We start from the raw sequence: 17,386 nt of genomic DNA, 5'->3' as shown, positions 1-17,386 counted from the left end.
ATCCATGAAGTGGTTTCATGTGTAATTTCATTCATACCGAATGCCAAACAGAATCTGGGAGGCTGCTGATACTACATCAACATCTGTGAACTGATCCATATACTCATGGAAAAGAATGGACACCAATATTCTTCAGATTGTCTTTTCTATCTGTCTAGTCAATTTTCTCTGTTGCGCCTGGCTGTGCTGCTACTAATTTACTCTTATATTGTTTAAATGATATACATTCTAGTACTCAAGAGAGGCTCAGCAACCACATTTTGTGGGTTTCCATTCCACACCATATTTCAGCTATTATATATTTCTTAAAGAAAAAAGATCTTTATGTCCAACTAAAAGCTTCTGTTTCAGAAACAGGAGATGTTAACTCAATTTACAATGATTAGGTTCCTTAAACTGTGTTTCTATTTTTTTTCCTGTTGAGTATATTTAAAGTTTCTAGTTTAGTCCCAGAGATTTTAAAATTTATTTTATGTATTTTATGAAGACATCTAGCCTAAACAGAAATGTTTATCATCAGTATGTTCAATAAATGGATTGATGAAAAGTATCTGGATTTTTTATAACAATAAATAGTATATCTTTCATATTTGCTTAAAATTGAAGTCAAGATGGGTTGTTCAGTCTCTTTTATTGAAGACTATGTAATAAAGTGAAATAATTGGCAACCGGAAAAGTTACAAATGGTTGACAACCATGAGGGGAATAAATCAGGAAATCCCACTGAAGAGCGGAAATGGCACAATTTCTTCTCCTACCTCTATTCCTTTCCTGAATTTCTTCTCCTACCTCTATTCCTTTCCTGAAATGTGACTAGGGAGGACATCGTCTGGACTACTTTTCACTTCCACCCAGTTCTTCATTCAAACTGAGTCAAAACGCCAGGGGTCAATGAGGGTGGCAGTTCCTTTTGAACTGCCAGTTACTGGCTTCTGCTTAGTTCTAGAGTTTGGTGTGATGCCAGTTTCAAGCTTGCCAGCAGCTGTAAAGGCTTTTTTTCTGTTTTATTTCCAAGGTTACAAAAGAAGTGGTATCATTTATAACTTTAAGCACTAAAAGTATGAATATCAAATGGTTAATATACTAACTATTTTGGAAATGGAAAAAATTCTCCACGCCACGTTACATGAACACTCAACAAATTTAGTATGCCAACTCTGTCAAATGAGAGTGAGGTGGAGGTGTTCTTGACCTTTTCCAGGCCTACGGTTATGCTATTGTTCATACTAAATGTGGTTTTCTCTTCAGCACACAATATTTGCTAATGGGACTTACTTCTGCAGTTGCTTTAAAGAACTTTTTTGTTTTATTGAAAATATAACTAGTCTATATGTATATATTACAGATGCAGTCAAAGGCAACTAATGATTTTAGAAAGTGTCTTTTTTGTTTTTTACTAAAAACACATCTGTGGCAGGTATTTAATGTGAACAGTAATTCTTGAGAAAGTAGAAACAAAACAAAAAATCTTCATGATTTAAAAATCAGAATTTAAAAAAATCAGAATTTAGTGTAGCAATAAAAATTAAAATTCTATTCATAGAATTTATTCTTAGAATGTAAAATATTTAGAATGAATATAGTATTTAATTATAAAAAAAAGTTGGTGTGTCTGGATGAGTTGATAACCTACAAAGGTAGGATGATGTGGAAAATAATATTAGATGAATAAATTAAGAGTCCAGAGTGAGAATTCCATTTAAAACGCAGGACACCAAAGTAAAGGGAAAGATTTGCAAAAGCAGTATGAAAATCTCAAAGAGCAAAGCACCACACATATGTGAATTTGTATAGTCTTGAATGCAGACCACTTTTATCTTAACTCCGGAGTTGCAATCTTCTAATCTCAAATGGCTTTGCATATTTAAGAAATTACAACCCATTTCTTCAATATGATATAGAGAAAGATTTAAAGACGAGAAATAAATGTTGAAATCCCCAATGTGAGAATTTAAAACATCACCTAAAAGAAAATGTAGAACTGATTTGTAGTAATGTCAGAATATTAGAGTTTCTCAAATAAATTAAATACTAAAGCATAACAAGATGTTAATGGCACAATTCATTAACATATATATATATATATATATAAGCCAAAATGCACTGGAATTTAAAAACAATATTCTGTGTAATTATCTAAAATAATATTTCACTAATTTTTTTCAGTGGTGTTCACTTTTATCAATGAAAATATTTCAATCAACTTGCTTTTACTATTTTCCTTCTGGCCATGGTAAAGATGTTCTGGAAGATATCTAGCTTAGCAATCTAGCCCCTCTTTAGAATGTGTTATTATTTTTATCTTACAGAATACAGTTGGCATTTTGACTATAATTTTTTCAAATGATGTATTTTTTCCTAAGACTAACAATGTGCAATTTATATTTGGGTAAGAAAGAGAAAAAGACATGAAATCACAGGCATCTAAAGTTAATAAGCAATATAAACAGTTATCCTAGTATATCACATAGCTCAAAAAATGTCTTCTATATTGCTTATGTATTCATTCATTAATTCATTCATTCAAAAACGTTGAATGGTGTATTAAAAGTTGAGATACAACAATGAGTATGACAGAATCAGCAACTGCCTTCAGAAAGTTTACAAATAAAAAGAAAATATACAGAATCCAAAGGAAGCCGGAGAAAGGGACCTAACTTAGGTCAAGTCAGGCAAGCGCTCCCTAATCTGAGCTAGAAGCACTTCACAATATGAAGGAGAGTGAATACTGATGATGCGAGTCCAGAGTCAAGAAAAAGAATGGTTCAGTCTAAGAACTAAAAAGACTGGTGAGAATTTAGGCTGTAAATATTTGGAAGAGACAAATAACAGAAGGCCAACTCATTCATGTTAGGGAATTTGGGTTTATCTCACTGTTAAAAAGGTGGTAAAAAGCATATTCCTGTGTCATCTATGCAAAAAATAAAATGAACCCACAAATTACATTCATACATTAACAATACACTGTAAATAGAAGTCATGAAATTGAATTATAAAGAATATTGGCTTCAGAAGCACAGATTTAATCTAAGCCCTTTTAAGTACTAACACACTTCTCCACACATTCTGTGTGTTTCCTCTTTAAAATAAAAATGCTATATGGGTGATCTCATTTCTTGGTGTGGCAGGAATATTAAATTGCCTAATTTAAAGCTTTGCCCTCCACCCACTCCCAGATGAAAAATCAACAGTACTTACTACATCCAGCCTTATAGCTGAAGCCTGGAGGGAGGAGGAATCCTTGCTGGGCAGCTGCAGCCAGTGTCCGTTGATCAGGAGGGAATACGGGAATCATTAATGGCGGCAGCTGACCTTGAACCTGCTGAACGTGATAGAGCGAATCAAAGAGAAGAAGTTTCGATGCTCCATGCTTCTTCCCACCCTCCTTATTTCATGATAAAAGAAAATCATTTATTCAATTCAAAAGACTGGCATAGAAGCTTGCTGGGATACTGGGCTTGAGGATATGCTTTGGGACTACCTTAAACAGCAGAACTAGAAAATCCCAGAGCTGAAAGGTATTATTAAGTCGACTCTCTAACACGATGAATAATTTCCCGAAATGATATCCTTGGCAGTGACGAAAATATCACTACTTTGCATGATAAGCCTTTTTCTTATTGCACTAATGAAATGGCTAAAAAATTACCCCATAGAAGGAACTGAAATCGCCCTCTGCAAATCCTACTTGTTGGGACTAATTCTACCATCTAAAACAAAACTAACTAAACCGGTATCATTTTATATATAAATAGCTCTTCATTATTTGAGGACAAATTCTCATGTTCACACATAATATTGAATTTTTAAATTATTGAATACAGTAATCGACCTGGAAGAAAGATTACAGAATAGCTAAAACTTTACTCTTTTTTTTTTTAATAGAAGAGGTAAGTAATGCCAAAAGATAACTGACTAGCCACAGAATTAGTTAGAACTGGGTCTAGAATTCAGTCTCTTGAATCCTGCTACAGATTTCCTGTACAACATTTTTGCCTGCATCTATCCCTTTTGAAGCAACTGAAGAACTCCTTAGACCACAGGGTCTCCATTTTGGTTGTCATCTTTGGAATATCCTCTAATTTGCTGGTCCCACTCTCAGAATATGGGGTTCACATTAGTTAATAAATAATCCAGCACAATAGAATCACTATCTTGTTTGAGCCGAAAAGGAATTTTTAGAAATATAACCTAATGTGGCCATTTCTGCAGCCTTGTCACATTATTAACTAGAGATTTGTCATTAACTAAAATACTTTTTTTGAACAAATATTTAAGCAAGATCTCGCTGGTGAAAATGATTATTGGTTAGTGTTTATTGATGGATGGATATATGGATGGTAATTTGGGATCGTGTTTAAAATTACCTTTCTGACAGTTTATTCTCCTCCACTAGTCTTCCCACACATTGAGCAGTTATTTGTAAAATATTTAATAAATATCTACTATGTGCAAGAAACTGAGCTAGGCAGTAGAGATGCAATAGTGAACAAGAAAACCAAAATCCCACATCTATGAAGCCTTGATTATAGTAGGGATGATGGCGGTGAAAAAAGTAAAAGAAACAAATACACAAAGATAATTACATATTTATTCAGTCACTAATCCTAACAGCACCTCTGAATTGTCTTTCAGATCTGTTTTCTTGTCTTCCCAGTCGCATTACACATTCCTAGGGTTCTTACGATTCTTACAGTTCTCATCATTTCTCACTTTAAAAGCCCACCTTCAATTTCTCCTTTATTTAATCTTCCACAGTAAACCTCTGAGCTATTTCTGAGATTTTGGTTGGTGAGTGTGGGGGGCAGCAAGGACTGAGAGAGGGAGAACGGGAGGAGAGGGAGGGTGAAAGAGAAGGCAATGTGTGTGTGGTGGTGGGGGTGGCAGAGAGAGGGAGAGAGAAAAGCAGTATGTGAATGGTAGATCTGTTTTCAGCAATGACACCAAATTACAAAGCATTATATAGGGAAAGGTTTATTGGCTATATTGTTAATTGGTTATTATTTGTATATAAAGCATTCTTGTTATGGTGGTTTTTATCTAGATAATTTATACTTTAATAGTTTATAATATTCTTTCAGATAAAAGTTTTAGTATTTTAAGGAATAAATTGCAATGAATTCTGGAGCTTTTATTAAATCTGTGCATTCTAAACTTCGGTCTTCTATAGATTAGATTATTAAAATGCATTTTGTTTTAGTATTATAATTTGTTTTAGTGTCTAAATTTTTCAAGATCCACTTGTAAAGAGTGACATCGAAATTTAAAGCTGAGAAAGACCCTAGAGATTATCAGCAACAACATAACCATCATGCTAATGAGGAAATAAGACCTAGCTTGGCCAAATAAATTGTTCAAGATCCCATATTTAGCTAAAACCAAACTTACACTGGAACTGCATCTCCTGTCTCAATCTAGTGAGGGGAAGTAGGAGATAAAGGAACTGAAAGAGGAACTACAAGGTGGAAAAAAGGGAGCTAAATGAAAAACCGAATTTCACAGTCCCAGTGATTGGTTTTTATTAGACCATCATAGAACAGACTGTAGAGTACTGTACTATTAATAATAAGAATACAGTAAACAGTAAAATAAATGTAATCCAAAATGTGTGGTTAATCTATGTGAGCGACTAAAAACACATCTCAAAATATCGTTGATCCTGATTATTCGTGGATTCTGTATTTGCAAATTTGCCTATTGGCTGAAATTTACTCGTACCCAATTTTAATAATGCCACTTTCCTGGTCATTTGCAGACGTGCACAAAGCAGGTAACAATTTTGTTGGTAATTTTTTGTTTAAAAAGCTCCCAAGCATAATGCTTAAGTGCTGTCTAGTGTTTATGAGGCAAGAGGGCTGTGGTGTGACTTACGCAGAAGACTATGTATTAGATAAGCTTTGCTCAGGCATGAGATATCCTGCTGTTGGCTGCGAATTCAATGTTAATGAATCAGTAATAAATATTAAACAAGGTATTTTTAAACAAAAACACACACAAAACAAAGTTATATATTGATTAGCTGAAGAAAAAGTTGTGACCAGAAGCTCGCAAGAATCTAACCATACTTCCTTTAAGAGCAATTGTTCAGCATTCACTAATTCAGGGTTCATAGCAACTTTATAGACCATAACACATATAAATAATGAGCAGTGACTGTATTATTCCTATATCTTGATGGATTTTCACTGCACTGATGCTGAAATTTAGCCAACATTTGGGAGAAAAGGACACACAATATCAAAACAATATGTTTTCTGGGTAGATTCTAAAACTAACTTGGTATAGGGTTAGTAATTCATTCTATATATTTTCTAGTTTTGAATATTTCCAAATCCTGATCACTATTAATTTCTTTTTTTTTTCACTGAATGTATGAAATTTCCTTTAAACCACTCATTAAAATTGAAAATGTGTGACATTTATTAAGTTTCAACAAAATACTTCTGTCATAAATTTTTAAAAGCTAGGGGGCATGTTATTCGCAGGTTAAATAATTCATAATACACATAAGAGGCTACTTCCTATATTTTAAAAACTTTTAAGAAACCCCGTCTTAATGCTTTTTATGTGTCTACCTCAAGATACTACATAGTCTCTAAGATGTTATGAATCCAACACAAATCAATTATATTATCCCATTTATGAAGAACAAGTAAATACCTATCAATTACTCATAGTTAAATATTTTATATTTTATGTAAATGTTCTATTGTTGAAACATTCAATGGCTTCAAGAAATTAATGTATTAAGTAGATTCTTAAGATTATTTAATCTGAATTTCATTACATGTCCCTATTTATTTATTCAATCAACATCTGCTAAGTAGAATATGCAGTTTGTGGTAACTAGGGATTAAAAGATGAATTCACATACATGGATGCTCTCTAGGAGCTCTGAATCTGGTGGGGCAAACAGACAGATAATTATAATATACTACTGTTAATTCAATAATACAGACTTGTATAGGATACTCTGGAAGTACAGAAGAGAGGCTCCTAACACAGCCAGGAGAAGTCACTAAAGGCCCTGTGAAAGCAGGAGTGGCAGGTATAGGGCCTGAATAGGTAAGGAGCAGAGACAGAGACATAAGAAAAGGAACAGGGGCAAGAAAAAAACATCATGTGAGGGAGACACTACCAGCAGCTAGGAATGGCAAAAAATATGAAGAAAGCAGTGGTGAGAGGTCTGCCTGAATCAGTCTATGCATCAGGGTAAGAAACTAGAGATTTCCCCTGTAGGCTCTGGGGAATCACGGAGGGCTTAAATTAGGGTCAGTGGAATACTCTGGTGGATATGGAAAAAGACTGGAGAGGCCCAGCGTAGAGACCAAGTGGGAAGTTAATATAAGGGAACAGATTATGAGGGCTAGATCAGCAGAAGAGTAATGGATGAGGAGAAAAAAAAAAGAAAAGAAATATTTAAGAAAAAAAATTGCAGTACTCATAGATGAAAAAATGATAAAATCAAAGATAATGTTTACTTGATGTCACTCTACTTATAGTGGCATCAAACAACTAAAAATTCAGAGTAGAAGTGATAATTTTCATGCAAAAGTGATGGCTACGGTTTTGGATATGACGTGGCTGAGGTGGCTGAATGATGTTGCATTGCAGTTATTTTTCCAGCAGATGGACACTCCAGTCCGAAGCTGAGGGAGGAGATCTTCAGAGGCCACGCTATGGGAAGCCAGAAGTTAATGAGAATAACCTAGACAATCTAGAAAAGATCTGAAGGAAAAAGGGGAACAGCTTAACACCATCTGGGTTCCAACAACAGTTCAACAAAACGTGGAGGAAAGGAGCCTATCGGCAGATAAATTTAAAGTTAGACAAAAATTAATAAAATCATGAAGAGTATGGTATAACAAAAGCCAAGGGAATTTCAAGATTGAGGGAGTAAACTAATTGTGAAAAACAAAACAAAACAAAAAGCAGAAAGTATTCTAGAGACAAAAATAACATCTCTGGGAATGATTAGAAGCTGAATTTATAATAACACCACTTCCATTAGAACAGAGGGTAGAAATCATATTGCAAAAGGGTGAGGACTGAATGACAGGCAACGAAAAGGAGAAAGCAAATGTAGACTATTCTTCAGAGGAAGTTGATGAGAGGTGAGGAGACATTAATAGCAGCTGTAGAAAGATGTAAAGTGAAGCAAAGGCTTTTTTTCAGGTAGCAGAGTTCTGAGCACATTTATTGGCTGAAAGGGGCAAATAGAAATGGAGAGTTTCAAATGTAGGAAAGAGAGAAACTAACCAAAATTCCGGAGGAGGCTAGAAGACAAGGCAGAGGTGGAGCAATCAGTTTAGAATGAGAGTGGCATCTCATCCTCTGGGCCCTGAGGAATGGAGCTATATAAATGGATGAAGACAGATGTGCTTTATGGGTAGGGAAAGGGGAAGGTAAGGAAAATCAGGTCTGACAGAAGAAATTTTCCCAATGATAAGGCAAGCTCATATCCAGAAAATTAGAGAGACTGGAATTGAGGAAGAAAACTGGAACAAGGTTCCAGGAAGTTCTCGATGGTTACTGTGAGAAATGAAAGAGCAAGCAAAACCACAGACATTAAAAAGAGTGATAGAAGATGCCAAGACCTTAGGTGAGACCACATGAATTGTAATATTATCAGATCTCCCTTTTCTGTGATTTTTCTCAAAACGTGCCTAATCACTGTGACTGAGCATCAGAGAAGATGAACTCCAGCATTCAGGGGAAGAGAAGCAGACTGGAGGACTTCAGCAAAGACAAGTTATGAGGAAATAAAAATTGCTTTTGATCAACAATAGGCTTTGGGCTTCAAAACAGGGTGAGAGGCCTGGATGGCATCACCACACTGGGAAAAACACAGGAATCAAAGAACTGGAAGAACTCCATGATCTAAAGGAACAGGTCTTATGAGAGTGAGTTTGTATGAAATCTCAAACAGCACAAACTTATGGTAGGATATTTGTTTAAATTACATACACAAATGTTAAAATGAAAGGCAGCTCTATGGTTTATATCAGCACAATTACAAATTAACTGTAATCTCTAAAACTTTTTCAAATGTTCCTCAAGAGTTTAGTCCGATGAGTGCTACAGTGTTCAAATACACATCATCCTTAGGGATCAGTTCACCTACAACTGAAATTCAGTCACCTTCAGTGGGGAGCATAGCAGCTGTTTAGAAGCACACAGCAACAATACATAGCAGTTTCTGAGCAAATGAAGAATAAAATATCCAAATGAGATTACAAGAGGGGTTTAGGTAGGCAGAATATAATTACCCAAACTGGAGTAACCAGGATAACAAAGTAACTTTCCACCATTAGCAAAAAGAGACATGGGATCTTCAATGACGGCTAATAGTCTGATTTTTCATTTCATATAAAAGAAAGTCAATTTGTCAGTTTATCCTACTCAATGCAATGGTCTTTAGGAAAAATTAAAAATAAAGGAGTCAATTTATCTTCCAATTAATCTACTAGGAAGACTAAAGAACATCTCATTGAGGAATATAGGCACATAAAAACATTGCTAAAATTGCAATCCCTGCCTCTAACTTCCCAACAGTCACATTGAAGTTGTATCACCTCTAATTTCATTTGATTCAAGACAAAGACAAAGTAGCCATATTCTTTTAGAACAAAAATGAACAGCCATGTGGATTTTTTACATAGTACTCTTCTTCGGCAAAAAGCCACAGAACTTTTTTTAAAAATCGTTTCCAAGGATGAAAGTGACTTTGCCAAGCAAAGTGGCTTCAAAACAGGCCTCAAAAATACTAATAGAAAGACAGATGGTTCTACTAAGAGCTTGGCTGCCAAAGTGGAAAAAAAGAGTAAAAAACAAAACAAAAAAAAAAAGGAGTGATGCTATTGAAGCTGACTGCAAAGTTATCTGATGACTACAAATACTTTTGTCCCATTGCAAGTGCTAACTCTGCCTCCAGGGCTGATATAGCCAAAATACTAACTTCCCCACATCCAATCACCCTGTATTCCTACCCCTCCTAAATGAAACCTGTCAGTGCCAAGCCCCAGAAAACAGCACAAGCATGCACTTGATTCTGACTGACTGCTCTGCAGAAGCAAAATATTGCATTGAAGAACTCCTATTTAGGAACAGACCCACAAGGAAAATTGCTTTTCTTTTCAAAACTGCCTGTCACATTTTCTTTTTCTAATTCCCCTCTTCCTGCTCCTCCCTGTCGCCAAAGGGCCCCTGGGCCCTATGAGTTTATATGATACAAACTCAATTTGTATAAAGAAGGCAAGAAGCAGCACCACAGAGAGGTGAAGATAGTTTGCAAGGATAGAGAAATAATCCAGTCAAGACACAGTGCAATTTTCTCTCCAAACTACTACTACAATAATACCTCCACTTTATTTCCTTCAGGGCAACTGTCATTTCTTTTTAACCAGATTGCTACTAGATATAATAGAAACTGAAATATTATATGGTCACTGACTCTTTCTTTCAATGGCTCATTTCACTACTGCATTTTTACTTTTGCATGATGTGTTTATTGTTGGCAATATTACTAGGATACAACCACTTTCAAAGGATATAGAATTAAGACCTCTGTTACCTTAACACAATAAAATTTCATTCTTAATGCTATGCAGGTTTATCTTAAAAATTCTTGTTGTTTTATAGTAAACTTTATTTTCAAATCTGAAGCATCATGTTCTTACAAAGCATTAGTTCTTATTAATATACATTAAATTCATACCAAATTTCAAAAAATGATGACATGTATTATAAATACAATACATGCTTAAACAAAATATATTTGTTGACTTCAGGTATAATCTCCATATTAAAAGTTGCTAATCATAGAAACTTAAGGGTTGCAAAAACATGGTGTAAAATAAGAAAATGGTGAAAAGATATGGGAGAAACACAGCTATTTCATTTGCTAAAAATTGTTTTGAGCTGAATAAACGAATTCAAATGGTAATTATTAAAATATCTTAGATAATTCATTATTTAAAATTGGGTTATTATTCTAACATATAGCTATTTCTTAAAGTATTATTTTACACAGCTGGTGCTTGATCAAATCAAAATCTTTATTATACAATTCTACTTGTTTCCTAAAGTGTGTGTGACTATTTGTATTACTTATCGTAGTTCTTGACCACAATACAGCATGGTCATTTGAGTGTGCTTGTCTGTTAATGTGAACAGAATCAAGATTTGCAAATACTGCTAGTACAATCTTACTTTATATCATGCATTACTACATTAATGGTCATTTACAAGAAAATGAATGAGAACATAAAATATAGCGACCAACATGAAATATAATATAGTTTTCAATTATATTTCTTAGGTATCCATGATTAGAAAACAATAAAATTTCCTATTACTTTCTAATTTGTGATGCTTTGCCCAATGGTTTCTATTAGATTATCAGTGATTTTTCCCCATGTAATATAAAATTAATAAAAATGGCAGTATTCTTATGTTGAATTTCAGTTCAACATAAGTTCTTTGAAAAAAATCTCAAAAATTACCAAATGTCGGGAGGGATGAACTGGGGACACAGGTAATGGGTACAAGGTTTCTTTTGGGAGTGATGAAAATGTTCTGGAATTAGTAGTGATGGTTGCAAACCATTGTGAATATACCAAAAAGCACTGAATTATATACTTTAAAAGGGTAAGTTTTATGGCATCTGAATTACATCTCAATTTAAAAAAAAACCATAGCAAGTAAAAAGCAACTTACAAAAATATATAACTTCACTAATACCTGAAGCAGGATTGAGTGTACTTTGCAATAGGCATGTTTTGGAATAATGTTTTGCATTTTTATAAAGGGCTGTCACATACACTAGTTTATGTATACTTTATCCAGCCTCCTAGAAACCAGTAGGTCAGGTGTTATTTCCAATTTTATGAATGAGGAAAACTGATAAGAAAACAAATAGTTTTGGGAACTTACACATGATCACATAGCCACAAATTCTTTGATTATTCTGAGCAAAGTATAAATCAAAATACAGTAATTTCCTGATATAAAAATGCTGATTCAGATAAAGAGCACAGAAACACTAACGAAATTAATTCCTAAATATTTTCTTACCATAAAAAGGAATTTTTTTTTTTTTTTTTTTTTTTTTTTTTTTTGAGACGGAGTTTCGCTGTTGTCACCCAGGCTGGAGTGCCTCAGCATGATCTCGGCTCTCTGCAACCTCCGCCTCCCGGGTTCAAGCAATTCTCCTTCCTCAGCCTCCAGAGTAGCTGGGATCACAGGCACACACCACCGCTTCTGGCTAAGTTTTGTATTTTTAGTAGAGACGGGGTTTCACCATGTTGGCCAAGCTGATCTCGAACTCTTTACCTCAGATGATCCACCCTCCTTGGCCCCCCAAAGTGCTGGGATTACAGGCATGAGCCACCGCACTCAGCCAAAAAGGAATAATTTTTGAAAGCTAAAATTCTATTATGTCTTAAGAGATTTTTATACCAAGGGTCGCATTTTGGCTGATTTTAATTTTCATCTTTATATTGTGTCTTATTTTGCTTTTTGTTTTCTGCACAAAATATTTTTCAAAATTTCTCTATATATACTACTATATATACTACTATGTAATATATATACTACTATATATTACTTTAACCATCTGAAAATTGAGCAGAAAAATAGAGATGCAATAGAACGACATAGTACCTGGCATAAAATAAAAGGATATTTAACATAGTAATTGCCATTTGGTGTTAATTTCTTAATACACCCTATCCTGAAGATCTTAAATTGTTAGTCGGCTTTGCCTATTTTGGTAGAAAACAGAAAAAATTTTTTGATATTTGACTGAAGAAAGATTGATCATAAAATGTAAATGTTTCACTCCAACAGGCTAATTTTCATAAAAAGTATGTGATATTCACATTTACTTCAAAGTCTCCTGAAATCATTCCCAATTATCTTGACGTTGACTTGTTTCTTGCTGATATTTCCCACATCACTACTATGTATTCTGTGCAATGAGCTTTTGATTATTATATCTTTAACATTTTTAATATCTTGCCTATGTTGGTTTGCTCTTCCTCAAAAGACTTACAATTTTTTCTGGCCAAGAGACCTTTTATTCTTCTATCCGTCCTCAGAGTGCAGACTGCACAGTGTAGCTGAAAACTTCACCTGACTTAGCCCAGAAATAACCCCAAGCCTACAAGGTCAACTAATTTTCAACAAAGGCACCAAGATCACACAATGTGGAGAGGATAGTCTCTTCAATAAATGGTGCTGGGAAAACTGGATAACTACATGCAAAAGATTACAATGTGACCCCAAGCCATACAAAACACACAGAGAAAGTCAACTGAAAATGGATTAAATACTTAAATGTGAGACCTGAAACAATAAAAATCCTAGAGGAAAAAAGCTTCTTGAGACTGGCCTTGGCAATGATTTTTTTAATATCACACCAAAAGCTCAGGCAGCAAAAGCAAAAATAAACAAGTGGACTACTTCAAACTAAAAAGTTCTGCACAGCAAAGGAAATAATCAACAAAATGAGAAGATAGCCTATGTATTGGGAGAAAATATTTGTGAACTATGGGGTTAATGTCCAAACCATATAAGGAACCCAACTACAAAAATCAACAAAGGACCTGAACAGACATTTTCCCAAAGAAAACATAAAAATGGCCAATAGGTATGGTAATACCTATCAATCATCTGGGAAATGCAAATCAAAGCTACAATGAAATACCACTTCATATCTATTAGGATGGCTATTATCAAAAAGACAGGAGATAAATGTTGGCAAGAGTGTAGAGAAAAGGGAACCCTGTATGCTATTGGCACGGATGTAAATTAGCACAGCCATTAATGCAGGGATGGTGAAAATGGGGAGATGTAGGTCAAAGGGGACTAAATTGCAGTTATATAGGATGAACAAATCTAGGGATCTAATGTACAGCATGAGAGCCATAATTAATAAAATTATATACTGAAAATTTGCTTAAAGTGTAGATTCTAGGTGCTCTTAATAGAAAAAAAAAGTAATTATGTGAGGTGATGGACATGTTAATTTACTTGACTGCAATAATCATTTCACTACGTATATGTACATCAAAATATCATATTGTATACCCTAAATATACACAAATAAAAACAGGCAAATGAATAACTGAATATTTTTAATCCATGAACCCCTAAAAAAGCTACACTTTATACTCAAGAACAAGTTTTTCCTCAAAACCCGGCTTAAGTGTCGCTGTCTTTATGAAGACTATCCAAACTCTTCAAGCAAAATACATTCATTCATTGAGCGCTCACTTGGTGCCAGGTATTGTTATAGTCTCTAGGGGTGTTGCAACAAATAAGGCAAGTGCTGTGAAACAAGTGAAGCTAGGGCAGAAGAAAAGGAATACCGGGGCAGAGGCTGCAAGTTTCAATGTGGAATCCACGACACAGTGACATTTGAAGACATGGAGGAAGTCAGACAATAAACCTCTGAACTATGTAGTGTAATGAACTATGTAAAGTAATGCCTTGAATTATGGCACTTTTCTCTCTGTTATTTGGAAGAGGAGATGCGGAAAAACCTAAGTTAACAGTGTTCTTACTGTGTTCAACAATGTTTCCCTCTCCTGTGTGTCCTCCATACAACTACACCATTAGGTTGACATTATTTGTGTCTGTCTCCATGGCTAAGCTGCCTGAAGAGTAAGGGCATAGCTAACTCATATTGGTATCCACAATACCTAGCTTAATGCCTCAAACATAATAAATGCTCATTATTTCTTCACTGAAGTGATTATTTAAAAAGATATTCACTATTATAAAAGTCTTATGTTTTAGCTTTAATTTCTTCTTATAGTAGCAACTAGCTTATTACAACATTCATATTATACAATGGATCTTAGGCTTTATTCCATTTTCATTCAGGATTCATGACTTTTCCTCAGAGCAATGCCTTAAACTATGGAAAATAATTGATTCAATTTCCCCCCACCCTTTCCATTCTGCTCCTCAGATCCTAGTTTCAGCCTTGACGATGCCCACAGTTAGGTTTTGTGTGTTTCATTAGATGCAGAGAAATAAAAACTTATGTGTCCTTAATGAAATAACCCAAGAACTGCATTTACATGTTCTTTAAGATAAAAAACAAACGTTGATTACTCATATGAAATGAACGTAAGCTTATTAGAAAATCAGAAATAATTAGAAAATAAGTTCAAATTGAGACACCGTGTGCCATTAAACACATTTAAACTTTTTGCTACCTCAGTTACCAGGACAATATAAAGTAACATAACTGGAACATATAGCAATACATGAAATATGGAGCTTTAGCTGCAGACATGATCCGTATATGTGGAAACAACCCCACAAAACTAAAGCAAAACAAAACCTTTTTATTAAAAATTCAAATCAATAGCTGCATCCTTAAACTCTGTGCATTATTCTTATTTTGTTACAGAAGGTAAATGTGGTTATCCTGCTTATATTTCTTTCGTTCAAATTTCCCAGTGAGTAATTTCTATTTTTTAGCTAGCAGGCGCTAGATTGGTGTGAATGGCTAGTGATTGGATATTTATTTGTTTGTAGCATGCAGAGTATACTGAGTCAGTAATGAAAAATGTTACATTAGTGGTAAGAAGCGTTCCCGCAAACAAAAACAAAGATAACATTTCAATACAGCTCCCCCAATTCAACTATATTAGGGCCAAGTTAATGACTAGTTCCATTCCTTAGGATGTGAAAAATCATGCTCTTTGAGTAATAATGGATGCTGTCTCACAGTATCTGATGGAACACAGCACTGAGATGCTTGTCTAACTATACCATAGCTAAGGACACACTAGCAGTTTGCCACTCACTAGAACACTTGTCACTGAAAATAAAACATGTGTGAAATTACCAAAAAGGCCATGGTAGATGTTTCTTGAGCTGAAAATGTGAAATATTTTTGTAATTGGACAACCCATTGAACATAGTGTCATTTATGTAATCATGAGTTTTTTAATCTTCTAGTCAAGAAATATTATACAATCTACCATTGTAAATACACCCAATAATAAAGAATAGCACATTACTTGCAAAAATCTGAGCAAAGTATGGCTAATTTTACTACTTTGCTAAATTTACTTTATACTTTCCAGCACAAAGCACTGTAACCTGCCTACACATAATGACAATATTTAAATAAAGATGAATTATGTAATACCATGGGTACCTTACTAAATCTATAGACTGCTTTCTTGATTAGAAATAATTTTTCTTTGGCATCAAAATTGTGGCAATTCTAATTTTATATAGACATTTTATGGGATGAAAAGAGAACATAGACGGACAACATGAATTCTTTCCATCCACTTGCCCTCTACCAAAAGCACTTTGATGGGCAGTTGTTAATGTTAATACCTATTCTGTTTCCCTCAGCTTCTTTTATAATGCATTTTTTTCTATATTGACCTTTGCACAATTCTATCTTTACTCTTTGAAACTCACAAAAACCCTATAAGATAAATATTTTCATCACCCCTATTTTACAGATAAAGAAACGGGCAAGCCTAAAGTCAAACAGATAGCAAATAAAAGAGCTGGAATTCAAATCCACGCCAGCCTACCTACAAACTAGGCTTTTAATCACTATACTTTGACTCAAGCAAAGGATAAAATACTTATAAATAAATCTTACATATCAAAATAAATTATAATTATAAATTAATCCTAAATATCAAAATAAATTATAACTTGTATAAAAAATTTTAAATGACAAAAACCTTGACACAGCATGAAAATAATTATTTCAGCATGTAAATTCTTCTAAAGTATGGCTAATGATTACAACAAAACTATTAAACATTAGATATCCTAGGAATCTTTTCTGCTATAATACAAGTAGATCCTGGATGCATAATAACCAATAAACTTTTTTTATGCAGAGCCTCCAAGAAAGTTGGAGGTAGGAGAAAGAGAAATCTAGTAAATCGAAAGTAGTTTGGAAGAATGGGGTAAATGTAGATAGCACTTAGAACCTAAGATGATGCCTTGGGTCCCTCCAAACCTCAGTCTCTCACACTAACCCAGAACAATCAAAGGGGATATTCCTTTGGTGAAAGATTAGTTTAAAAAGAAAATCTGGCAATTAAGGTGAGGATACCAGGACATTTCTACAATGCTTTTGGTGGAATGCCACTGATGCTGTTACTGCTGCTGATGACGATGATTCTTTGACAAATATTTATTAATTGCCTATGATGTATCAGATATAGTTCTAACTACTTGAAATACTATAGTGAATAAAACAATAAAAGCCTTGATTTCATGAAGGCTACCTTCCATTGCAATAAAATGCTAATAAAAATAATGTACTACTATAACTCAATCACACAGACTTTACCTAACTTAGGTCTGGAGTTCAAACCAAAACGTCCTA

General features: G+C 34.2%; 1 protein-coding gene across 9 annotated transcripts in view; it reads right to left on the bottom strand.

Moving 5' to 3' along the window:
- SOX5 (SRY-box transcription factor 5) overlaps nucleotides 1–17,386 on the bottom strand; it is a 1,030,759-nt gene that overhangs the window by 132,064 nt on the left and 881,309 nt on the right. For 6 of the 9 annotated variants that reach the window (XM_055095845.1, XM_063593159.1, XM_055095846.2 and 3 more), the window contains one exon: nucleotides 3,199–3,322. In XM_055095845.1, coding sequence (XP_054951820.1) covers nucleotides 3,199–3,322 — 124 coding nt within the window. Of the gene's footprint in view, nucleotides 1–789; nucleotides 945–3,198; nucleotides 3,323–17,386 lie in introns of those variants that run through there. The other 3 variants (XM_034936169.3, XM_003828878.6, XM_008954314.3) reach the window with 2 other exon arrangements.

This window comes from Pan paniscus, chromosome 10 (assembly GCF_029289425.2).
Source record: "Pan paniscus chromosome 10, NHGRI_mPanPan1-v2.0_pri, whole genome shotgun sequence".
NCBI lineage: Eukaryota > Metazoa > Chordata > Mammalia > Primates > Hominidae > Pan > Pan paniscus.
This window is presented reverse-complemented; position numbering and strand designations above follow the sequence as displayed.